The sequence below is a fragment of the Boleophthalmus pectinirostris genome, unplaced genomic scaffold, assembly GCF_026225935.1.
Source record: "Boleophthalmus pectinirostris isolate CB_2022bp ecotype Guang Dong unplaced genomic scaffold, ASM2622593v1 HiC_scaffold_6, whole genome shotgun sequence".
Taxonomy (NCBI): Eukaryota; Metazoa; Chordata; class Actinopteri; order Gobiiformes; family Gobiidae; genus Boleophthalmus; species Boleophthalmus pectinirostris.
In genome coordinates this window covers 22492552-22518990 of record NW_026571447.1, presented here as the reverse complement: position 1 = coordinate 22518990, position 26439 = coordinate 22492552, and the positions used below count along the sequence as shown (strand labels likewise).

The 26439-nt window shown below is 37.3% G+C and overlaps 1 protein-coding gene across 1 annotated transcript in view; it reads left to right on the top strand.

Moving 5' to 3' along the window:
* Positions 1-26439, top strand: part of triob (trio Rho guanine nucleotide exchange factor b) — a 66854-nt gene that overhangs the window by 10518 nt on the left and 29897 nt on the right. Inside the window, exons 3-15 of the mRNA XM_055163291.1 lie at positions 12773-12847; positions 13382-13496; positions 14908-15100; positions 16036-16140; positions 16980-17447; positions 18508-18630; positions 21010-21201; positions 21280-21411; positions 21548-21778; positions 22764-22886; positions 23278-23469; positions 24864-25033; positions 25831-26005. Of these exons, the coding sequence (XP_055019266.1) occupies positions 12773-12847; positions 13382-13496; positions 14908-15100; positions 16036-16140; positions 16980-17447; positions 18508-18630; positions 21010-21201; positions 21280-21411; positions 21548-21778; positions 22764-22886; positions 23278-23469; positions 24864-25033; positions 25831-26005 (2294 nt within the window). The remainder of the gene's footprint in view (positions 1-12772; positions 12848-13381; positions 13497-14907; positions 15101-16035; positions 16141-16979; positions 17448-18507; positions 18631-21009; positions 21202-21279; positions 21412-21547; positions 21779-22763; positions 22887-23277; positions 23470-24863; positions 25034-25830; positions 26006-26439) is intronic.

Here is a 26439-nt window from a genome sequence, read left to right as displayed (position 1 = left end):
TTCTCTCTCTCTCTCTTTCTCTGTCACTCTCTGTGTATGTCTCTCTCTCTCTGTCATTCTTTGTCTCTCTCTCTCCCTTTCCCCCTTTCCATCCCTTCATTCCTCTTTTCCTCCATCCTCATCTTTGTCCTCCCTCACTGTCTTCTCCTGGAGCTCACTGATGCATAGGATTTCAGGATTCACTCCACTGCTTCGACCAATCACGGTTCTCTTCCTCTTTGAGCCTCAGCCAATCACCTTCTTGAAATGACTAACATGGGCGGGCCTACAGATCATTTAGGTAGGGCTTGGAGGGGGGTCGATGCTGTTGTGAGTGCTGGTTCCTCCTTGACTAAGGGATAACATGGATGCTTGGCCTTTCCAGGAATAAATCTGGATAATTTTTTATATTTTTTTCTTGGATATTTTTTTTTTATTTTTGTTGTGTTGCTGAAGGGATTTATTTAAAGAGGCATTATTGTCATTATTATTATCTAGGTACATTCTCTCTATATAATGTAAAGTATATACATTTTTATATGCGTTAATACCAAATCACTCAAGTCATTGTAACTCAGTGTCTTTATACATGAATTTCTTTTAAATGCTGCTGTTCTCTCTATTATTTCTGTAGAGATATGACATCTAAGTGCAAATAATATGATTGAATGAATGCTGTGGTAGGTAGCAATTGAAGGTGTTTATTAGCGGACTGTTAGTGATGATGGAGCTAACAAGAGGTGGGGGTAGTAAATATGATACTTGATCCCAATGTACATTACTCTTGGAGGGGGTTCGTCATACCACCAGTCATCCGGTAACATAGCGCATTGATGGAAATCCACTGATACGGTCATGCTACATGCTTTTATCGACCCTTGAGCAAGACAAGTGGAAGACATGTCCCTTCAGATCCTGTCGACTGGACATTGTAAGTATTTTGCACATGAATAGATCTAAGAAAAAGAGTTCATTTTCATACTGTTGTGAAGGTGGAAGATATCTATATCCTATGACCTCAATTGCTTTTCTCAAACTTCAACAATTGTTTATTTTGAGTCTGTGCTGCTTTAATGAACGCACATGAGTCAGATGGTGTCACATTTCTTTTGCGAAAGGGAGTGAGATTCCTAATTTGAGCTTTTCCTTTAATAATGTGTTATTATGAGGAAAAGTCTTAAGAACTACATTGCATAACACACATAAAAGTTAAAAAAGCTGTTTATTATATTCAAGCTTTTAATGGGATGAATATATCTTTTCTCTACATCAGCGTTCACATTTCTGGTACAGTAATCTAAGTCTCTTCATCTGCACCTATATAATTTATGCCATGCCTTATATAAAAGGCAGCTTTAGATTTTCAATTAAAGTTAAAAGGGAAGCTGTATCTGGAAACAAATTACGACCATCCCACTTCTGCATTAGTTACTTTAAGTTAAATTTATAGGAAGTATATCTTATTTGTTGTGGTTTGCTATGCCAATTCATATAGACCTACACATTCCAAGCAATCTCTGGTATATAATAACATTCGCCTTTGTAGATTTACTTGTGTGTTGTTATGCCCTACTCCAATGGCCTTCCTGTTTTTAGTTAATCATAACAGGAAAAAATATCTTTGTAGGACCACTGAGATTTATTATTTAAGCACACATGTTTCTGGGTCATCAAAAGAGAAAATAATGCAGCTGACACTCTCTTTGCAGTGACAGCGTGAAGCCTCTTCCTTGTTGAGATGAGCCTCTCTTGACCATGAAAAAGTCTAGTGACCCATTGAAAATCAAACCAACCTGTCAATATGTATTCATGTGTGGCTATATGATGACTGTTTGAAGAGGGGGAATGCATTCTCCCTGTCCGATCCCTTTTCAATACAAAGATCTCTACAAAATGCAAAGTTAAAATCACACTTTGATGAGTTGCAATTAGCAAATTTTAAAATGCTGGATTTGTTTGAGCAAGCAAGTTACTTTTACTAGGAGAAATTAGGAGTGGCTTTTAGACCTGTAGGCAAGCATTTTTAAGGCATTTTGAATCCTGTATTACTTAAACAGTTCATTTCAAAATATTTCCTGTAAGGCTCCTGGAAAAAAAAAAAATGTGTAGGAATGCAGTTGTTTTAAAAGGTAAATTGCAAATCTAATCACAATCACAGTACTTGTTGGAGAAATCTCAATTTGACTTTCTTATTTTGAACATGAAAATAATGAAATTTGCAATAAGAAGTAACAGCTCTTTTATTTGAATACTTCTCCCTTTAGGGTAATATATACATTTATTTCCCTCGGCGCTCATACATTTTTATTATGTGTTCACTAATGTTGACACTTGATTGGCATCTTGTGAGTAACAATATTTCTAGAGAGAATGACATACACACTGCAAGCATTATAACCCTATTTTGATGTATGAAACTTCATACATAGGAGGTTTGGGTGGAGTCAGTATTCAAATGTGGTTATCCGCTTAAGCCTCAAGTCATTAAAACACCTACAATTAAATCGTCCCAAGATCCTAAATCAGAATTCCCAATCCCTCAGACAATACTGACATTTTTAAGGTATTTTTAATCCAATTGAGGTAGTACTCAGAAAACAGGGACAAAAATATAAAAATAAGACATTTCGATTGACTTTTCGAGCCTGCATATAACAGTATATCAACTTGCAACAGTCTGTAAGCCACTATTGCCAGTAAAACCTACTTTTTCCGCCGCTGTTTACTTATTTTGGCAATGCAGAATGTAATTTTCTGCACCAGCATTTTACATTAGAGACAGAATTATGTAAAGACAAACCATGTTGCCTTTTTTGTTCTTTGTACTAGCCCGACATGGGTATCCATGCATGTAAGTCAGATATTCCATCACAGCCCTGTGTCTGGCGGTTTGCATAAGCCAGTTGTTTTTGAGCACTGTAATAACAGTGGATAGCCGTGGGATTGGACACAAGCAATGGAGCCATGGCCTGTAGCTCAGTGCTCTGCGTGTGTGTATGGGTGCTCAACGGGACATTGGTCTTTGTTGAGGACAAGTCTAGTGAAAATCTATTCATAGTGGATTGAAGTGGCAGAGTGGAGAAAGATAAGGCGAGGAGGAGGAATGTTTGTGTGGTAAAAAATGGAGGAAAACAGACCTTATGCTTGAACACAGAATAATAGTAGCTTTGGTTATTGAAATACTTGCTTCTGTGAAAGGCCTAATGACACCCTATATCATATTTGAGCACATTTTGATACCGATCACTTGGAACCTGGAACATCATGCTGAAAGAGGCTCTGTTATCTAACTCTCACAATTGGCAACTAAGCAAATGAACATATTGCAATAATGTAATGCATCATAGCAGTATCTGGAAGATTAAGCAAATAAATTGAATGCTGTATCTTGTAAATGAGAATGCAATTCCTAATTCAGAACTCTATAAACAGTCTTGACAAAGTTCTCCCTGGACACTCAGACATGCTTAATGAAACAATAATGTACAGATGCTCCATGGCTGTGCATGTGGCCTCCCATAGGAGCTGACTCTGACTGCTGAGCTTGTAAACAGGAAGTGTCCTGCTTTAAGCTTCAAGCCTGCAGGTGCACAAACAGAAAAGAAAAATCCAAATTGTTATGTTTTAGACCAAATTCTAGAACTAGTTGTTTAGCACATAGCATTCATTGTTTATAAATAACTGTATTTTTGTGGTTTACTTGTTTTGACTTGGGCTTGTTTGTTTTTGTTATATTTTTTTCAACAGTGGAATAAATTGAATCACAGCTCAACTATTCAGTAAAAGCTTAGATTTAAGAGGTGTTTTACAGCTTGTAGTGTAATTATCAACAGTAAATGATTATTAGGTAATGGCGTGGTTTGGAGTTGGCAGTTACCCTGTTAACAGCTTAGCTTGTGCCCAGTGGTTGTTGGTTGACATCACTGTTGTTATTGTTTACTGTTTTGTACAAAGTTGATTCCAGGAGAGCTGGACACAACAAAACATGCTTGCATCTCAGTTGCAGACTTGGCAGTTTATATGATTGAACTGACTTACAAAAGCCTACTTTAAAGCCCATAACCACCGGACTCTACAGAGGAAGAAAAAGAAAAAACATCTAAAATTGAAAAATATTGGAAAAATGCATATTAAACCCACAGTTGGAGCATTTGCACTCTGACAGCAAGGTCTGTTTTTTAATATTTTGTCTTCTGTGCTGTAAACACTAATTACAGCAGGAAATGAAAATAAATTAGTTGAGCCATAGAAGTGAATCAATGTCACTAGGTAAGCATATTCTTTTCTATATTCTAAAACACATCCATGGCCATCGAATAAAAGTCGCTCCTGTTTATCCATAACATATCCATGTTATGGATATGAATATTAGAATTGTAATATTATGAATAGACTCCATATTCAAACAACTAGTATTACTTTGTTATAAGTAAAAACAGCAATGCTCTAATCTAGAAGAGAACATCATGGATAAGTTATTTTTTTACAATCTGGTAATATAAAAGTTTTATTTTATTATCACAACTATTTCAAATTTCCCACAAAGTATTGTTGTCTACCATTTTTATCACAATAAATAACATTGTTATATATTATCCCATCCCTACATGTCCGACATAGAGTTGTCAAGCACTTTCTGGTTATTTCGATGTCATGCTTTCTCTGAAGACTGAAGTGGTGTTTGCTCTGTGGTGGTTTATTGGCCTTTTTTGTGGCGCTTGGACACAATGGTGGCACAGTTTCATTACAAAGGACTATCCTCTCTTCTTCATTGATGTGTCAATGTGACTCAGCTGGCTTCTCTGAGACTCCTCTGCACGTGACACCGGACACACAGGCTTTCATTGACTTCTACAGTGCCTAATGGTGCAATTTGGTCTATGACTGAATAAAACAGAATACACAAATGGATACAATGACTGCTATTCCGGATAGAACTATAAGGCATTAGAACAAGAACAGTTATCCAAATCCTTAGATACTCTATGTCAATTTTTTTTCACAGAGTAAAGTGAAATAAATTTCACTTTACACTGTGTGTGGGGGCGGGGGGGTAAAGTTAAAGTTAATATCCAAATCTTGTAAGAGATATTGTTACATCCCTAATCATGAGCCTCCCCACCATATTGTGAGCTTTCCCACAATATTGCAATAAATATTGTACCATGAGGTTCATACCATGACGATATTGTATCGTGTGACTTGGATATCCTTACACCCCTACTTATAAGATCTCAAAATCTGCACAAAATAATATTTGTCTTACATAGCTCAGAGGGAAAGCCACCAGAATAAATCCCAATAGGTAACTGCCTGGTGTGAAGAAAATCACAAAAATGCTCAGCCCTAAACAGCTGTGCGTAAAAGGTTATGATCTGCTTTAAAAATCCTCCCAGCATGCTTATCACCACTTGGGAATTCCCCTCCATGGACAGTATAAATTCTGCTGTCCAAGTCTATGTTTACTTTAAAAGGTGGTTAATGCACGTTAGCTGCTATTACACATTCTCCTGGTCCCCCCTAAAGAGTTTTGACCTAAGACTGCACTACTGTGAGGCTAGCCAAGACTGTTAGTATGTTTGTAAGTGTACGGGCGCACACACAGGGAAGAGAAACTATTCAAACCAAAACAGAGGTTGTTAGTAAATCTTGCTGTGGGGAGGGGTTGGTGACATTGGGGGGACAGTGAAGAAAAGCCCGTTGGTGCTGGCAAAAGGAGTTGGCACTGTCTTGTTTTTTCTTTGGCGTTGTGTGTGGCCGGGCGGTGCCGATCTCTGCCATTACTGTAGTTCACTTTAGCTGCTGCCTGTGCCACAATGGGACAGTAGAATCATGGTAGAGGTACGACTGAGCGAAGAATGTTTTTGGCCCTCGTGTTGAAGGTTGAAGATGGCTGTTCTCGATAACCACAGCTGGCAGTTCGCACAGGCAGGAAAAACTTTGATAAAACTTTCAGGTATTGTTTTCTGTTATTACTCTACAATACATCATAAGTATGGCATGTTCAGTATACCAGTGCTGAATATCAAAGAAATGTAATGGTCTCTGAAGCTTTAAAGGAGCACTATGTAACTTTTTGGTTTGGGGTCCTTCTTGTTTCTATGGATATGCCATCGCTCTGCCAGGAATGTTCTTTAGTATGATGCTAAACAGCTCGGCCTTACAATTGTTAAATTGCAGGTGGTTTTATAGTGCAAAAATACCTACAAGGACAGGTATTCTGACTGTGAGCAGAGTTGCATTCTCCACTGATCTAACCTGTAACTTGGTCTGGTTTGGGCTGCATGAAGATAGAAAAGTGTAATGCAGTACTGTGAAGCATTCTAGAAGAAATTGTTGTTTTGTGATCTTATATGAATACCAAGTTTTATTTTGTAAAAGTAGATTTTCTAAACTGAGCTGAATCTGTACAGAGTTGTGCTGGTATGCAAATAAGTTTCCTTATTCTGCCACTTACAATGCTGATGCTGACCTGCTTCATGTTTAGCCTGCATATAGGTCACTGCATACTGTTTTAGTTACAGTATGATATAAATGGAGATGTGGCTCCAAAGGAAATGGTATAGCTCATGTTTGCTGAAAGTTAAGTCTGTAACATGAAAACAACACCCAGTGGAGCCCTAATATTTCTGTGCCTGTTGCTAAAACTAGAATTATAGCCTACATAGCTCATTCCTCACCTCCAACTCATCGCTATCATCACTGAAGTATTTTTCTTAAAGGAGTTGAACAAATACATTCGTGTGAAATTTTTTGAGCGGTACTCTTAAGTATGTGAGGTTGAATTGTCAGCTTTTTTATTCTTAGCTGCAGTTCCAAAAAGTCACTTGGGACAGATAAACCCGTTGTTCCTTTTCAGTAGAACTCATTAAAATGTTTCCCATCTGCTTCTCTAGTAAGATGAATGGGTGAGCCAAGTGTTGATAAAGGTTTAAAACTTTCAATTTCCCCCTTCAATAGTTATTCCCACTATATATAGGAATGTTACAGACAGTCAGCCCTTAAAACAATACCACCAAAAACTGACTTTTTACAGTCTGTTTTGTATTGTATTATTGTTATATTGTTTATTTATTTGTGAAGGAAGTCTATCAAATTGCATATTGATCATATATAGACTATACTTTTTTTTTGCATCTGTCAACTAACTCAGTGGTCCATCAGCACAGTGTACACCTGTATGTCCTGACCATGCATCCGTCTTTCTATTTTCTGTAATCTATTGTCACTTCTTTATTTTCACTTTCACTGCATCATGTAAAGTCATGTGATAACAAGGTCAACCATAAACATCAATTACATAATATCACATGTGTATGAGACTTGAACGGCCATTTTCTGCATTTCGTTTATTTTATGTCTGTCACCCAAACGATTAACGATCTATGGTTATATAATGAGGATAAGGTCAGCGTAATCCCAGCAATTATTTTATAACTTCCAACTGTAAAATCACTTAACTTGCTGACGCAGTGTGTAGCTTTGTGACTAAAGTTAAATTGAGTTCACACGTCCTGCCATATGACTCTGGTAGGAGCTTTATCCATATGTCAGCAGCCCCCAGTCCCAGTGCACTGTGACTGTTCAGCAAATGCATTATTTCACACACAGCAGTAAGTCGTTTCTGAATAACATCCAACATTTAACAATGTTTAAAAGAAAACCTAACAAAACAAGTGGGCCTATTGTCGTTGGACCTTAACATTGTTTTACTCTGATTTCAGTGGCATTAAGCCAGCATTGGCTAAAAAGTTAAATTCTTACTATCATAAGTAGTGGTAGGATATTATTAATCCTTCATCAACCACTGATTGCATGGTTGCCTTGATTACTGGTTGTATATATATATATATATATATATTGTTTTGTTTTCTGAAGTAATTCTTATTCACTATATAGTCTACAAATACATTATTATTTATGGTTCATAAAATGTACATGATGCGCATCACTCTTGTCCTCTAAAGCATCTTTTAACTTTAGATAATGCTCAAAAGGGAACAAAAGTTACATTGCATTGTTTAAAAAAAAAAAAAAAAAAAGCTCAAATTGAATCTTGGGATTTGTGGTGTTTTGTCTGAAGGCGCCGGTCTGGTGTCATTTTAGCCCAGAACTGGACTGTAAGACTGTAGTCTGTGTTTCCTATTCTTCCCATTTGTTACGGCGCATTGATAGCAGTTGGTCTTTTTGCTGTGCTCAGAGGGTTACAGCCAGGTCAAAGGGGCTGTGGTAGGAGCACGGTGTTATTTTTGCTGTAAGCCACACTCTAACAACAATATGAGAAACCCGATGAAAGTGGAGCTCACCACAGTCCCCAAGCCCCATGCCAGAGCCAGCTTAGGCCCACTGACAACTGGAAGAAGAATTGCATATGAATGAGGGAGGAGAAGTAAAAAGCATAAAATAGTCAAATTGAATAAAATATGACAAAAATTCATGCGCACAGAGTGGAGAAATCAGATTTGACATTTTCTTTTCTTGTTATTTCAGATGAAAATTCTCCATGTGGGCTACACAAAAATTGTGGATTGGCAGATGTTAACCATTAATTTAAATTCCAAAATAAAGGCTGTTATCATACATTAGTGTTACATTACTATAATTTAGATGGCCTATAGTCAGTTCTGAAGACAGTAGGTAAACCTAATGTTATTTTAGCATTATAAGTAAGTATAAGTAAACAAACAATAGTAAACAGTAAACAAAAAAAACAAAATTTGGCTTAAATGTGTGTGTACCATAATACATACAATACATTGTATATGCGTAATATAAATCCCGACCATTCACTCGTTTATTCACCGGTCATTGGTCTATCGTCCCATATCGGTTAGATTTTGGTTGATAATATTGACCAGCGAATATATATCGGCTGGGCCCTATTTACTACTGTATCACAACTCACTGAAATCTAATCTTTGTATTTCTAATGAGTAATGTCTGAATGTTATCTCACACCATTTTTCCTGTTCTCATACAGTAGTGTCTGTTATCAACCAGAACCGGAAACTGTTCTGTTTTGTCTTCCACTCGCTGAAAGATTAATAGTTTGGGTCAGCACATGTTACAAACTGTAGTACCTTTATTTTGGGTTGAATGTTACAGGGTGATGGGGTGGTGGTGGGGCAGTGGTAGGGTATACATCCTGCAGTGCGGCTGACCACAGGGGCACTGCACTGTCTGGTCTGTGGTCTGTGGATTGGACGCCTGGGATTGGCTGTGTGTGCCCACAGCATCTGTTCACACACATTGTACAAACTAGACACAAACAGCCACTTGGGATTATTTTGGGATTATGAGTTGGGTTTGATGCTTGTGAAGGTGTAGAAAATTGATCACTGTATCCCTGCTATTGCATTGTTCTGTAGTTCCCAGCATAGAAGCTATATTCTTTATGTGACCATGAGCTCACCTCAAATATTTTGAGGGGAAGCCACTTATGTTTTATAAGGTGCTGTATCCAGTGTTTGCAGGCATGTTTTACAATACAATACATTAGCACTTTTACTACACACATTTTTTTACAGTGCTATGGTCAAGCTATAGTGTTATAACCAAGTATTTTGGTCTCAGTGGTATGTGAAATATGTCATATTTAAAATATATGGGACTGTATGCAATTATAGGAAACCAATAATTCTATAAAATATTGGCTCAAATTGTATCCAGTGCCTTATATTTGAATAGAATACTGAATGGCTGGCTCTTTGTTGCTGGAGTCTAATAAAACTACACAAAAAGTATAAACTGCAGATACACGTACTAATTTTTATGAATGATGTTTCCTTAAAATGTTGAAATAACATCAATGTTTTGTTTTTGTTTTCTGCTCACAAATAATTAGCCAAACACCTCGATGTAGAGAGAGAACAGTCTGAAAACTTTTTGATATATGTAGGTCTAGGTATCAGTCACACCATTTAACATACGTAAACACAAAATCTCAGAAACATTAAGCTTAGTAGCACGTACGCCCAAGCCTCTAACCATACAATTTCCCACCTTTAAAATTCCATGCAGAAAATCATAAAAGCTTCTGGTAAAAATTGTAAAGTAACCCAGTGTGTTTCCATTCATTGTAGAGGGCACAGAGCTGGCTGCCAGTAAAATGGATTGCTCTCATTATGAGTGTGTTATGAGCGAGCAGTGTGTGATTGAAAAGCTTTATTTCATGCTCGGCAGACTTGTAAATGAGGGTTGCTGTAGTGAAGAGAGGAGAGAGAGTCGTGTGTAGCAATGGTAGAATTTCATGAATCACAGTGTAGCCTTGACTTTGAATCAATTGAATGACGTATGCGTTTGCGTAGCACTGCACATATACAATCAAATTTACAGATGCAATGGGTTAGGGTCTTCAAAAAGGTTGGTGCTCTTGTTGCTGTATCCTTATCCATTGTAAAACTCTTAGAGTGAAGGCATTTCTATTGGAAGATTCTGTATTAAGTGTATATTTAAAAATGTCATATGGGTGTAAGGATGTCAACATTATGTGTTAATCAGACCTATATTGTGCTATTTTCAGATCTGTTATAATGTCTTTTCCTAATCAGAAACAGACCTGGAGTTGTGCTTTGTTTCAGTCACATGTTGAACACACAAACCCTGCATATTTAGTTCTTCTCTCAAACTGAAAACACTCATCACCGTGCTTCACTGTGTTTTAAAATTCCATATACCTTCACTAGAATAATTTGAATGATTTCAGCCCTGGAATTTCCAGTCTCAAGTGAACAAAAGGTAAAAGTTAGTTAGTAGTTGTTCATTGTTAGTTGTTAAGATGAAAGCTACTGCTTCATTACATCATAAGGCAGAACAGAGCATTTTATCTTTATAGATAAAAACTAATAAACCAGGATTACTCAGACATGTGTGAAAACAAATCACATCTCCAGATATTTTTTTTGAGGAGGTAACAGCATTCTAACATGGATTAAGGTTCACAAGGGTCAGTTTTTTACAATATAGGACACTGTTTCCCAAAGACTGGGTCGCAAGAGATTTTTTGAGGGGGTCACCTTGTCACGAGTTGCATATAGTTCTGCAATATATAGTTTTACAGACTATTTTGCTCCAATATTGCTGGTTGAATTGAATGTTGAAAAGAAAAAGAAATAAGCTACATTTAATGTCCAAATAGGCGACTTATGGATACCTTTTATTGCTGATTCAATTACAGTTTTTCATTGTTTAAAACTTAAAACTAATTATTCAGAGTAACCCAGTCAACAATAAAATATCCTCATTAATGTTCAATAATGGTCAAAATCCAGAGTTTGTTGTGTGTGATGCTAGTAGTGTAGTTAGCTTACCAGCTGTGGTGATAAGTTGATGGGAAATGTGAAGAGGTAGTGTGTTTCTGAAATGAAACTATTAACAGCTCCTCGATCTGATCCCGTCTCAGCTGGTTGTCACATTATCTGAGGAATGATTGTCTGGCCTCCCCGGCACTGAGCTAATGTGTTGTCAACCAGGCCAGGCAGTTATCATCGCGCTCATCTTGTGGGGAAATGGATCTTATTAAGTACTATTAAAAACGTTAAATATTGTTAGTATTTTGTTGTATGTTGTTTTTTTTCTTCACTTTGTGTGTATTGTGTCTCATTGTCTTTATCATAAACTACAGTTTTCTTTTAATTTAGAAAATTATCTTTTTTTTTTCTCTCTCTCTCTCTCTCTCTCTCTATATATATATATATATATATATATATTTTTTTTTTTTTCCATTTTGCTCAAAATCTGAAGTACTTTTATATCCCTGATACATTTAATTTATTTACTGTTGCTTTGTGTGGGTTGTTTCTGGACAAAGAGAAATGTTAATTGTGGAAGGTTGTTACAAATGTTGTCAGATGTGCATGGTCTCATCTGTAATTGCAAATCATAGTCAACATTTTCACCTAGATGTCTGTTTATATGGTTTATATAGTATAGATGACTTTGTAAACGATCTGCTGTTAAAAGCATTTCCATTCCTTAAGTGTGACCAAATGCTAATTGTACAACTGTCAACTCGATGCCTTTGTTTATATTTATAATCAATAGAAATTAAAATAATAGCCATCAGATGTAATTCTGTTATTTTACTCTGAGCTGTTATTTTTTCCAGTTGTGTCCAATCTGATTTTCCACTTGAAAACACACACACACACTTGTCACTATCAAGGCTCATGTGCATTGTTCACTAATGAGAGCATTGTAGCTGTTAGCAATATTGTTGAATTTTCCAGTTCAGTGAGAGGGCGCTTGGGTTACTTGTGCTTGCCACTGTATTAGAGCACATGTCAATAAATAAAAGCCACTTGGTTGGTGTGTTTTTCTTTGTGTGCACGTTTGTATGTGTGCATATATTTGAGTGTGTGTGCGCGCATGTGAATGTGCATGACTATGGTGACTCCATCTCAGTCCCTGGTATTAACCAATATGCCATCTGTTGAGGAGGCGAGGCAAAGGATCTGACATTAGAAGAACATACCGTAACAGATCAGGCGAGACTATGGTGACAAGTGCTGATTAAATGACTAACAAGTTGCCACTCAGTAAACAACGCTATGAAAGTGACATGAGGGGTGGGTGTCCTGCATAGAGCTGGGTCATTTCCTCCTACGCAATGAATATTATAAACTAACTGTAGATTATACAGCATTTTGAGAAATAATTTGTCAGAAACAATCCAGCAACACCATATTTGAGTCTGTTTTTTAGGAATTTGCATTCCAATTTATAGTGCAGTAATAATGTATATCAATATTGAGGATTTGTGCATTTGTTATTAATTGTCTGTCTTGTGTTTCAGGGTTTCATCGCAATGAGGATCTGAAGGCCATTGATGTGCTTCCTATTCTGAAGGAGAAAGTTGCTTTTCTATCAGGTCAGTCTTCAAAATATTAAGTTGTTGTTTTTAAATCAAAAATCAAAAAGACAAATTAAGACAAATGTGTTTGGAAACTAAAAAGAGAAATGGATGGTACATGAAACAACTAACTAGCAATTTCTCTTGAATGACCAAGGAGAATCATTGATATTTAGATTTCATAATATTATCTTTATATCTTTATGGCATATTTATTTCATTTTGCATGTTTTTTCTGGTTTTCTGTCTAATGTGTCAGTGATTAGCTACTCAGTGCTAACCTTCACCTTTTTGGGGTTTTATTACATTATGGCTGTAATTGACAGATTTGTAGATCATTTCAGTTTGTATCCATTGCTTGAGTACATTAGAAGGACATTAGTTAGTCTTGTCATCATCATGATAATTGAACTGTTAGAGCTTTAGTCACTCCACAATGACTCACAAAGTGGCGACTATGATCTAAGCAGGTTTAATCCTGGCTCCTCTGTCTGCACAATGCTGTACTGTAGTATTGTTTTGACATAAATGGATTTGATTTGTGTGTTCCAGGTGGCAGAGACAGGCGTGGGGGTCCGGTTCTAACCTTTCCAGCACGAAGCAACCATGACAGAATACGACCTGAAGACCTGCGCAGACTGGTGGCATACCTGGCTACTATCCCCAGGTTAGAATCACTATATTATGCATGTGGTCCGGCCCACTATGCCCCCTTCCTGATCCAGATTTAATTTGACACAGACTCCTCGGTTGACTTTCCCACCTTGGTTAGATTTAAAGAACGCAGGAGCTTTGCTTGAGGCTACAAAGGCCTGGGATGGATTATTTGGGATCACTGTGAAAACTCCCTTCTCTCCTCTTTGCTGTTCCTTCCTCTTCATTCACATTCAGGCTCTTGTGCTTGTTTTGTTTCCATGTTTATCCCCGTTGTAATGAAGGACACAATAGAGACATTTTATTGATTTGTACATGTATTTCTGTTGTATTTTTACTTTTAAATAAAACTATATATAGTATAGAAATGCAACACAAAAGCATCTAACTACGCTCACAGACATCATTGATACTTTGAAAATCTTATTACTAATATAAATAGTTACTTGAGACTCTATGTTTATACTGCACTTGTGTGATATCTCTTCTCTTCTTTTGTATAAAGAGCTTTTTGAGACATGCTAATTGAAGTTGGCTTGCGCATTTGTCAAAATAAATTTGGCTCCAGATTTATTGGATTTTGATGTTTAAATACAGCCTGCAATGATTTTGTTAAATATTACATCAATTAGATACACACTAGCTGTGCAACAGAACGACTGTTAACTGAAAAACTCCATATTTTGTGGATGGCAAAAGATCTATCAGTTTGTAATAGTAAATCCTTCAGAACAGAATTTCAATAAATCATGAAATATTTACAAATTTCTCTCCTCATGGTGTACTAGACAATATCTAGCCTCTGACCTTTCTTTGTCCACATAGCTGCTGGCTGTTTCTACTATTTATCGATACATGATCAATTGATTAAGTAATTACTTATTTCAGCCCTAGTTTCTAAAGCATCTTACTAAAAGAGGCCAGTCTCTTGTTCTGGATGCGGTTTCTCCCTCATTTGTCTAAATATTTCTCCTCCTGCCCCTTTTCTTTCATAGCCTCTCTCTCCCCAGCCTCCTTCTTCTCTGCTCTGTTTTTCCTCTACCCATTTGGCGGCCACTGTGTTTTCAGAGAGTGAGGTCAGAGTGAGTTATAGCAGCGGGCCCTGCGTCTTTCTCTGTCTCCCAGCGAGACATATTCAGATTAAAGCCTTTAATGCGGTGAAACAACCTTTTATGGGCTTATACAGTAGGGCTCCTGGTAAGCGCCGGTGGAAATTTTAACGCTAAGATGTTTTAATCGCTTTTTTCCAGCCAGACATTCAAGGGACCTTTGCATTATATTTAATTTGTCAGCCTTTTCATTGGCGTAGTCATCATTGATACAGTTACAAGGCTGTCTGACACATCTGTATGGCTCTGTATGAGTATTCATTTCATAGCAACTGTGCCGAGAGATTGTAACCTTCTTTATTGTTGTTTTTGCAGTGAGGAAGTTGCCAGACATGGATTCACAGTCATTGTGGACATGCGTGGTTCCAAGTGGGACAGCATCAAGCCTTTACTAAAGATTCTCCAAGAGTCCTTCCCGTCCTGTATCCACGTCGCACTCATCATCAAACCGGACAACTTCTGGCAAAAGCAGAGGACCAACTTCGGCAGCTCCAAGTTTGAATTTGAGGTGGGTGAAGTCAGTTACTTTTGGCTTTCTGCACTTTAGTTATTTGTATTTTAATGTTCATTTTAATTTTGGACTTTGGACTTTGGAATCTTTTTAATTCAGGGTCTGTATGTAGCCAGGTTTTTATCGTTTTTATACCTAATCTCAATGATAAAAAACTGCTATATTTAAAGCAAAGTAAAATTTATTTAACTAAATCTTTAGCACTTCTTGGACTGCTGCAGTGACTAAAGCATTCTTCTGTGATACTCTTCAGTCTTATTATGTTGATATAATTTTCCAGTGCTTCTGATAAATAACAGTGTTGTAGATCACTTAGTAAATAATACTAGTATAAGTTTAATCATTTGTTAGTAGTTCAAAATTTAGCATTTCTAATTGGACTGCTGCAGTGGCTGTGGTACGATTTGGTCCCGTGTGGGCATCTGCTGCTGGTATATTTAGTTCTGACCCTGTTACTATGGAAACAGCATACTGTATATAGGACATGGTGATGCATTTGGGGAGTGAAATAGGTTCAAGAAAGCACCTACTTGTGTCGATTAAGATTAAGACAACTACTTTTTTATGTATAATTTGGTTATAATTCAAACACAAACAGATAGAATTCAAATACCTTGACCTTATAGTTTACCTTTGCCTACCATGCAGTTTAAACAATGGAAAATTGGACTTTCTAAGTGAACCATCTGTTTCTGTTTTTGCATACCATGAGTTTATATCTGTATGTTTTCCCTACTTAGTAATGATAACATGAAAGCTCCTTAAAAGCTCAGGAATGTAGAGTTTATTGGCCACCGCCTTTTAAACTGGGCATGACAGCAACACTATGCATTCTTCTCTTGAGGTTCACCTGTTGCTTGGGTCAAATTAAATGTTCTAACTGATCACATTAACTTAATAAACGCATTTTATTTTTTATGTTTTTATCTCAGACGGTGATGGTCTCTTTAGAGGGTTTAACCAAAATCGTGGACCCGTCCCAGCTGACAGCAGACTTTGAGGGCAGTTTGGAGTACAACCATGATGACTGGATTGAGGTTTGGGATTATTGACCTATTTCTTTCAATTTACAAATGGATTATCACAGGTTTATCCCAGATTTTGGGTTATTACAACAATATCAGACAAATTGGGATTATGATTATACAGCCTGTCATATATGCCACCCCTTATGCACTTGCCCTGGATCTTATTGTCACTTTTGATTCACTATCTACACCAATTGCTATTGTGATAGAGGCATCTTATAAGTCCTTGGGCAAGACACCTCACCCATCTTGCATGTCTAGTTACCACAAAGTGTAAGGAGTGAATTCATTATGCAAAAGTAAAGTGTGTTTGGAATAGTATTAATTTGATGATAAGATAACAGAACGTTTATTTGTCTCACAAGAGGGGAAACTCTCTACTATTAATAATTGTCACCATAAAGGGGTTTGCGTTGAGTGGTCATAAGGATATGTGTCCAAATTATTAGGGCTGCACTGACCCAATCAGTATCTGATGTCAGAGCCTATACTGGAAAATTTTCTGGATTAGATATTGGCTTACAAATATTGGTCCATCCAATACCCTGGCTGGACATATACTTTGATGTAGTAACACTAATAAGTAATAAGTCTACTGGTCGTTGTCAGTCCAGAAATCTTAATGTTTGAACTTTTATGTACACAAAGTTGTTCTGTATTTACATTAGAGATAAATAACAGCTTTACAACACATTTGGATCAGTCTTATCTTATTTTATTGATGTTTAAAGGAAATAAATACTGTTCTTAGTCTCTGCACTGAAAGGATCAGTACACGTACATCCCTAAAAATCTGATGTTGTACTATATCATTAGCAACCCCATAGGTACAATACTCTTTTATGCAGGTGCGGCTTTCATATGAGACATTTGCCAGTGATGCGGCTCGAACCCTGGCCCGACTGGAGGAGCTCCAGGAGACCCTGTCCCAGCGAGACCTGCCCCGAGACCTGGAGGGAGCACGGAGACTGATGGAGGAGCATGCAGCACTGAAGAAGAGGGCCACCAAAGCTTCAGTGGAGGAGCTAGACACCCAAGGGAGACGATTACTGCAAAGACTACAAACACACAGCACGGGGGGTAGCAGTGACGGTGGATACAGTAACAGGTCAATTGGAGCCAGCGGAGAATCGAACGACCACCATCATCACGGCTGTCATGTGCATGCCGACGCTCATAATCTAGTGGCCAAAGTGACGGGTTTGTTGGATAAACTTCATGGGACGCGTCAAAACCTGCAGCAGCTGTGGCACATGAGGAAACTCAAGCTGGACCAGTGTTTTCAGCTGCGGCTATTTGAGCAGGATGCTGAGAAGGTACGTAGAAGGTATTTTTACTTTCTGTGAAGGTTTGAGGGAAGTATACATTCTGTGCTGTAATTAATGCAGATTGTTATTTATTAATTTATTCATGAAAACTTATGCAAGGATCTGTAATGGGTGACTGATGGTTTGGGCAATTCTGTATCATTTTTAGGAAATATCCAAACAGAACATTAGATTAATATTGTGATTTGTAAATGTGAAATGGCTTAATAGTCAAGGAATTTACCACACGACTAGATGAAATCCAGTTAAGACCTGGAAAATATACTTTATTAACATTATTAACATTATAAATTATTGTAAGAGTGCCTAGGAAAATCTCTTTGGACTTTGGACAGCTAGTCAGGATTCTTGTGTTTTTGCATTTTTTTGTTAATTAAATGTATGAGTAAAGTAGAAAAACATATGTAGTCCACACTTGGATAAACATTTATTTAAAGACACAGTATTTGTTCTAATATACCTCTGCCCATGAAAGCATTTCATTTATGGCATTATCCAGTGTCTCATCTTTGGCATTTAAAATAATGCAGTAATCCAGACATTTAAGTCCACAGATCAGCATTCATCCCAGTGATTCCCATTCCTGTGCATGATTGGCTCCATTTAAAGTGCAAAGCTTAACAAACGAGAAGAACTGATGCAGCGATAATGCACTGTATCACTGACAATAATTCCTATTTTTGAGCAACCACAGATGAAAGGCTTTTCCTGATCTTCTTTGCTTTTATGTTACTTTGTGTGAACATAGATTGTGTACAGAGGCAGAAACACACATGTGACTTTAAGGGGAGTGTGAGCAGTCGTTAAACATGCCTTTAGCATACCTAAAGCAGCAACACTTGTTAAATACCATAACTAGAAAAAATGAATGCCACATTTTTACTCACGCACTGTAGATGTGTGGGTACATATTACTTGAAAATTACTTGTTGCACGTTTGAGTGTTGAAATGATAATTATAAAGGTCACACACACACTTATGGATAAAATGAGCTCTCTTGTTCTTGCTTTTCTGCATTGTGAAATATAATGACCATTTCCTTTCTAGATGTTCGACTGGATTATGCACAACAAGGGGCTTTTCCTCACCAGCTACACAGAGATAGGGGGGAACCACCAGCACGCAGTTGAACTACAAACTCAGCACAACCATTTTGCTATGAACTGTATGGTAAGATGCTCCCTTTTGTGTAATACAGTCTCACAGGCTAGACAATCACTATTAATTATCATTACTGTCAGTCATTGTAGCAGGCGAGCTGCTTCTCTGCTTTTGGCTCTTCTAACTGTAGTTTCTTGTATCTTCAGTATTATTCAGCTGTTTTTCTCAAGGCTCAACTCTGCTGTGCCCTGTCATGTCTTGTCACACAACTGTTCCCATTATTGACCCACATTGGCAGGCTGCCCCTCCCATAGCTGTGTGCTGCCCTCTGCTGTTTCCTCTTGACCTTCCTGCCTCACCAGAATGTAGTCCACAAAGCATTGGTGTGTAGTCGAGGCCATTGTGCTGAACTGTATGCTCTGGCAGTTACAAACAAAACCTTTAATCCCTTGTTCTTTCTCAGAAAGACAGCTCTCGACATTGGAGTAGGTCTTAGTTGTAGAGTTGATACTGTTGTTCTGTTGAGGTTATGCTATTGCATGCCATATACTGTGGAGTAAATCAGAAAATCATGACTATGGTCACATGTGTGATCTGTGGAGTCATGCAAGTCTTAAATTTGCAGCAATTATGAATACTGGGTTGAACTCCTCCAGTACTTGCTGAAAGTACTGTAACTGAATCCATGGTTACGTTAAATGCTATTTTAAAGTAATGTATCAATCTATGGAACTGCTGTGGCACTAGTAAAAAGTTTGTGAACTACCACACTTTGTCACTTTATTTGCTGAATAGAAGAACCAAATGTAACAAAAACTGCCAGGATAGATACTGCTGTACAATATATTATATAAACAGTACTGGGTAGTGGGTACCTTGTGCATCATCCACCCATTCTTCCACAGGAAGTAAATGCTGTTTCCTCTTCCTGTTGCCTGCACTGGTGAATGGAAAGCTGAAGTGTCAAGAGAGTATAAACACCACATGTATTGTTTGGGCCTCTGTTACTGGCATATGTGACTATTTCCAGGAAAAAGGCATTATACACTTAACCTTCACTTTGACTATACCACTTTGGTGCTACATAAAGATTACAAACACACAGCTACCATCCAACAAATGACGGAGTCCTTAAGAGAGCAGCAGTTTTGTATTTTGACTGCCTCTTGCTGTTGTGCGTCCTGAACATCTGGTGCACCCCTTTACTTTTCTTGCATCAGTTTTAAATTAAGTTCACCAACAAGTCTTTGCTTCAGTAGTCCACCCTCTGTTATTTAATATCATTTTTAATGACCTGCAGATGTCTCTGAGGCCCACCAGCTAATTAACTGTGACTTTGTTCTTGCTTTGTTTCTTCTCTACTTTTGTATTAACATCTGTCAGCAGAGACACAAGTCACATTTCAGTATGTAGCTTATTGCAGTTGTCTACACAATTTCTGTTAGACATGTCCACCTACTTTCTTGTCCTATTTAAAGGTAATTTTATTTAAATGCTATCCCTTTTCTTTTATTGACATAAAAATCACATTAAGAAGCATAATGGACTCCCAAGTAGCAATTAAATAGAATAATAACAGGCTGTTAACGCAGTTGTTAATTAGCGTTTGCTGATCCATGCCAATCTACACAGAACAGCTGGGAGCCCATATATTAGAAAAACGATTAGGGACAAATTATTGTAGTATTTCAGTAAATGTAATTTTGAAACCATGGGTCGCAGCTTTAGTGCATGTGATATTATTGAGTTTTCAGTGTTATTTTTATTATTTCTAAACATTTACATATTGCTTATTTTAGATGGCCACTTTTATGACCACATTGACTTTACTTCAGCACATTTTTTTTAATTGTGAAGAAATTAAGAAATGTCTTGACTTATTAACAGGATACTTGGAGTATTGAATTAACATGATCTATAATGAAAAACTAAATTCAACAAATCATTTATCATTAATTTTACTCAGGATTTTGCTTGTGCATAGTGTTTAATAGTCAATCTTATATGATCAAATTCTTTCATTGTTCTTATTTACAAACTTGGGATGCACCAATCACATACTGTTATCAGATATCTGCGCCATTACTGGAAAATTTGTTGGATTGGATATCGCCTTCCAATTATTGGTTCTGTTGATACCATGGTTGGACATATAAAATCTAAGACAATTTACTGGTCATAGTTGGCCTAGGAAGTCTCATGAACTATGTATAAGTTGTTCTATAGTTATTTAAGAGATAAATAACAGCTACATAACACATTTGGATCCGTTTTGTCTTATTTTATTTTTGTTTAAAGGAAATAAATCTTTGTAGTGGTATCATCTGATATCGGCTATCTGCAGATACTTAATGCTATAGTATTGAAAGCTGTATTGAAACTGAAAAAGCTAGATCGTGGCATACCTTTTACAAACCAATCCTTAAATTTCTCTGTTTGTTTCTATAGAATGTGTATGTGAACATCAATCGAATCATGTCTGTGGGAAACCGGCTGCTGGAGTCTGGCCACTATGCGTCGCAGCAGATCCAGCAGATCTCAGGTCAGCTGGAGCAGGAGTGGAAGGCCTTTGCTGCAGCCCTGGACGAACGCAGCACTCTGTTAGAAATGTCTGCTAGCTTTCACCAGAAAGCTGATCAGGTAATGTAAATAAACTTATTACTCACCACTGGTACCATAATTCAATAAGTAAACATAATATATTTATTATCTGTGCAGTATATGAGTAAAGTGGAGCCCTGGTGTAAGGCATGTGGTGAAGGGGATCTCCCATCTGAACTCCAGGACCTAGAAGACACAATACACCATCATCAGGGCCTATATGAACACATTACCACTGCATATTCAGAGGTTGGTCCATCAGATATCTCCCAAGTATCAAATTCAGTGCTATATATTAAGTAATTGCATTAGGACGGATGATTATATTCTACAAGTATACACTGTTTGTTTAATTTCCTAAACATTTTTGTTTACCAACTTGTAGGTGAGTCAAGATGGCAAGTCTCTTCTGGACAAACTGCAGCGACCTTTGACTCCAGGAAGTGCTGATTCGTTGATGGCATCAGCGAACTACTCTAAGGCAGTGCACCACGTCCTGGACATTATTCACGAGGTTCTGCATCACCAGAGACAGCTGGAAAACATCTGGCAACATCGCAAAGTCCGTCTGCATCAACGGCTGCAACTCTGTGTGTTCCAGCAGGATGTACAACAAGTAAGGACCGTATATAAGAAAATCAAAACATTAAATAGTGCTTTTGGCTTGCTTGCATCATCTTGTTTGTTGACTCTCATCAGAAAGAAGTGGGTGCATAACTAACTGCATCTAAATGAAATCCCAAGAAGAGCACCAATCACAAAAAACTTACGAACCACCTTTTTGTCTCTTTAGATACATATTTGTCCGTGCAATACATTTCACCTACAATATCCCCCAGATATCAATAAGTATTTCTTATTAAAGAGCATGTGTTGCAATATTTATGATCCAATCTAAACCCCCTGGCTCTTCAAAGCTTCACTTCCGCCTGGGTTTTGGGTGTAAGTCTCTTGGTGACGAATGGCGTAGCTCTGAGATCAAAACCCTAACATTCTCTTGTAGCATTTTGTCTTCTGTTCTCTGTGTGAGCTCATCTCTGCCTCTTTCCTCTTCTTCTATGTCTTAGTCTATGCCTTTTTACCCCATTCCCTTTTCCCATCTTCTTCTCTTTCTTTCATCGCCTTTTTCTCATGGTAGAGGTTTCCATGGTGACGCAATTTACTGTCACATGAAATACCGGGGGCACTGTGCAGCACATGCTCATCAAAATATTTTCAAAAAGATCTTGAGAAAAAAAACTATGCATTAATCCTGGAACTACAAATGTTCCATACTAATAGGCTTATGCAGTTTAGAATAATGGAATCATAACTCAATAAAAGCTTTTTGGTTCTTAGTCTGTGGCTATGTAGGCTTATTTGTCTGCATTTTACTGTGTGACAATGGCAAAGTACATATAGAGGAAAGATGTTTATTAAAAGCTGCTGTGGATGAGGGGAGAATTTTAAGTAAGGGTGGGCATCTGTACATTATTAAATTCTAAAGGGAACACCAGCTCCCACCACTGGCGTAAGAACGTACTGCATCTTCAATAAATCTGCTGAAGAACCTGTATTTAGGCTGCAACCTTCTAATTTTGGGTGTTTGTGTGCTTGCAAAGGTGCTGGACTGGATTGAAAACCACGGTGAGGCTTTTCTCAGTAAACACACTGGAGTTGGAAAATCTTTGCACCGAGCCAGAGCGCTGCAAAAAAGGCATGAAGACTTTGAAGAAGTAGCCCAGGTAAATAAAAGAAATGTCTGTGTATATGTATGTGTTGTATATTTTGACCAAGAATTTATGAAGTTGTCTACAGTTTTAATTAATTACTTGTGACTGTGATACTATAGTTTAGTGGTTTAATACTAAACACATGATGAGATTGACTGAAATATGACACTCTTAACTATGATTCTTGGGAAAAGGTATTCTGTTTACGTCACACATGGATTGTTTGTTAGGGGTCTTATGTTTTTGCATTTTTGGGTAAATTAATTCTGTATTATAGTACATTAAACATGTTTTGTACACACTTGGATAAACATTTGTATAATATGTTTTTAAAATGTATAGATATGTAAAACTATTTTGAAAAGTAACTCTATTATAACTATATTATGAACTTACCTTACAGAACACCTACACAAATGCAGACAAGTTGCTGGAGGCGGCAGAACAGTTGGCTCAGACTGGAGAGTGTGACCCAGAAGAGATCTACCAGGCAGCCCATCAGCTCGAAGACCGCATTCAGGACTTTGTGAGGCGTGTGGAGCAGAGGAAAGTCCTGCTGGACATGTCTGTGGCCTTCCATACACACGTCAAAGAGGTGAGTGCTCTGATCCAGGTGGGATCATGACTCTGAAGCTATTAAGGCTAATGATTTGAAGGATTTCTTGAGGACCTTTCCTCAATCAAAAGATATTTTGATTTGAAATGTGTTAATTGTAAATGCTGAGAAAAATCCTTCAAATCAGGGAGCAATCCTTATGCCTGAAAACAATGAATATTGAATAATCATAACTGAAATTACAAATTATAGAAACAATTATTTTTGTTCTCACCATTTTTAAGTAATGGTTTGTAGTTTGTGTTTTAACCCACTGGGCAGAATGACTGGAGCTATAATTTCAATCATGATTAAACTTCAATTAGACCGACTTTATTAAAAATAACTAGAAATTGAGTATTTTCTTACATTTGGGCAGGTTGTTTTCTTGCAATCTTATCAGTTCCTCTGTACTGACCTATGTGCAATTAATAGACACCCTGTGCTGTCATATGGTTGATGGTTGTACTAAGAGACACAGCCATGATTACCTGTCAGAATTAACCTTTACCGACAGAGCTCTGGGCTGTACACATGCTAACAACACTCTGGCTACATAGACTCACATTAAGTCAAGGGAGGTGCTATTAATGAAGCTAGTCTTTAATGTCCATATGGCCTAATCTCCTTGATCCCATCTGTTAGCTGGGGTCACTGTCATTGCCACTGTATCTGTGTGTTGGTCAGTGCCTGCCTCAGTCCATGTGTAAAAGTGAACTCCTGCTGATCGCCTAATCTTGTAAGACAGCTACTGTATCTAGTAGTAGAGTAGTAAGTGACTCATGAAATAGAAATGTGTTCAGCATCTGAATTGTTAAATTTGTTTTAATTTATTTATCATTTTTTCTTAAGGTTCAAAAAGTGGGATATCACCAAAAAAAAGAAAATAAAAATTTTAGTGTTGCTATTATTTTACAGAATTATGAAATCCTTATTTTTTTTTTTCCTTCGTATTATCTAATATGTGGCCAGCTTTATAAAATAAAACTTTCTGATTGATGAATTGATGTTAATATGACATAAACCATTTGGTGTTTAAATTCAATTTTTTTGCATCTAAAATTCTCACAATTATTAATTTCATCTCTTACTATATTGTGATATGAATAATCATGTAACTACATAATCTTGACATCTTCCAAATGTATTCAAATAGCAACAGATCTTCCCTGTGTTGGTGTGAGACATGCGTAAAGATTCAGGGTCTCTTGCTCTGTAGGGCTCTAGTCTCCTGTGCCAAGTGAGCCAGATGGCTAATCCGTTACAAAGATGACCATTCACATCTTTGGAGCCGCACTGGTTGGGATTCATCTGTGGGGCACCTGTGTTACCAGACTTTACCCTTTGTACACATGGAGCTGTTTTGAATCTTAAGCGTCTTGTTCGTGTTTTAGTTGTGGACATGGCTGGAGGAGCTTCAGAAAGAGCTGCTAGACGACGTGTATGCAGAGTCAGTGGAGGCTGTGCAAGATCTGATCAAACGTTTCGGTCAGCAGCAACAGACCACTCTTCAGGCAACTGTCAATGTCATCAAGGAGGGAGAAGATCTCATACAACAACTTAGGTATACTATATTACTTTTGGTCAATTTGCTGGGTTTCACAAACTTTTACAGGTCAGTGTTAGGTTTAATACAGATGGAGGCAGCTAAAAAGGATGTAAAAATCCAAATTGGTGTTGTAATACAGTTAGTTGCTGGGAATAGTCTTTAATAGAGGCTGACCAATATAGGATTTAACGATTGTTTAGAATGCAGAGCAACCAATGGCCAATAAGCTCTGCTGTTATTTTTGGGTTCATATGTAGAGCCAATTTGAATAATTTTGCCCAAAAATATATGATTTGAAAATATTACTAACATAAATATTGTCTATACTTTTTTCTGCTCTGTACAATCACAAACTGCAATAAGGAAAAATAATTTCAATAGAAAATATTTTTAGACTTCCACAAGCCCTGTTTTTTCTACTAACCCTTAATGCAGCAGTGTAATCTCATTTTGTGAATGCCGTCATTGTTTTTAAGTGTTAAAATAAACCTTTATGCGGCAATTAGTGAGCCCAAACCAAATATCAGCCTACGTAGGAGGTTTAAGGCCAATAGCCAATACGCAAACAAATTCAAATATCAGCCTCATATATCGGCAAACTGAACTATCTCTAGTCCTTAACAGAAATGATCGGGTTCAACATTTGTGAATTTATCTTTGGATATTTCATGGTAATGTATCATGTAATAATCAGTAGAAAAATTGTGACTCTTGCTGCCCCATCTGGCACTATGATATCATCACATTCTCAAATATGAAAATCACCAACATAAAAAGTTACACAATTAACCCAATGTAATGTAAATCTACAGAGACTCTGCCATCTCGAGCAATAAGACCCCTCACAACAGCTCCATGGCTCACATTGAAAGCGTGCTGCAGCAGCTGGATGAGGCCCAGGGACAGATGGAGGAGCTGTTCCAGGAAAGAAAAATCAAACTTGAGCTCTTCTTACAACTCCGCATCTTTGAACGGGATGCCATCGATGTAAGTAGCAAAGCCAAAAACAAGCAAAGTTAATCTTTGTAACTATATATCTTTGGAGAACATTGCTATACATTTATATAATATAATGTTTGGGTCGAGCAGGTTAACATTATAACACAGATCAGAAAATAGTGTAATATGGGCCCTTTAAATCTAGCAATTACACTATTTAGAATTATTCACAATTATTGATACCATGGCATGACCAAACAACAATGAAATTCTTAAATATCTAAAGATATAAGAAATAAAAATACCTTTGTACTTTTGTTTCATCTGGGGACCTAGACCTACTTCATTGACTGTGTGCTAACATTGTGGTTGCTTACATGCCTCATCTGTCTGCATTGTTAAGTCTGAAATGCAGGGATAAGTCTCATATAAGCTCTACAAGTCCAGTCAGGTAACTCTTTAGTGCCTCATGTTCAATAGCC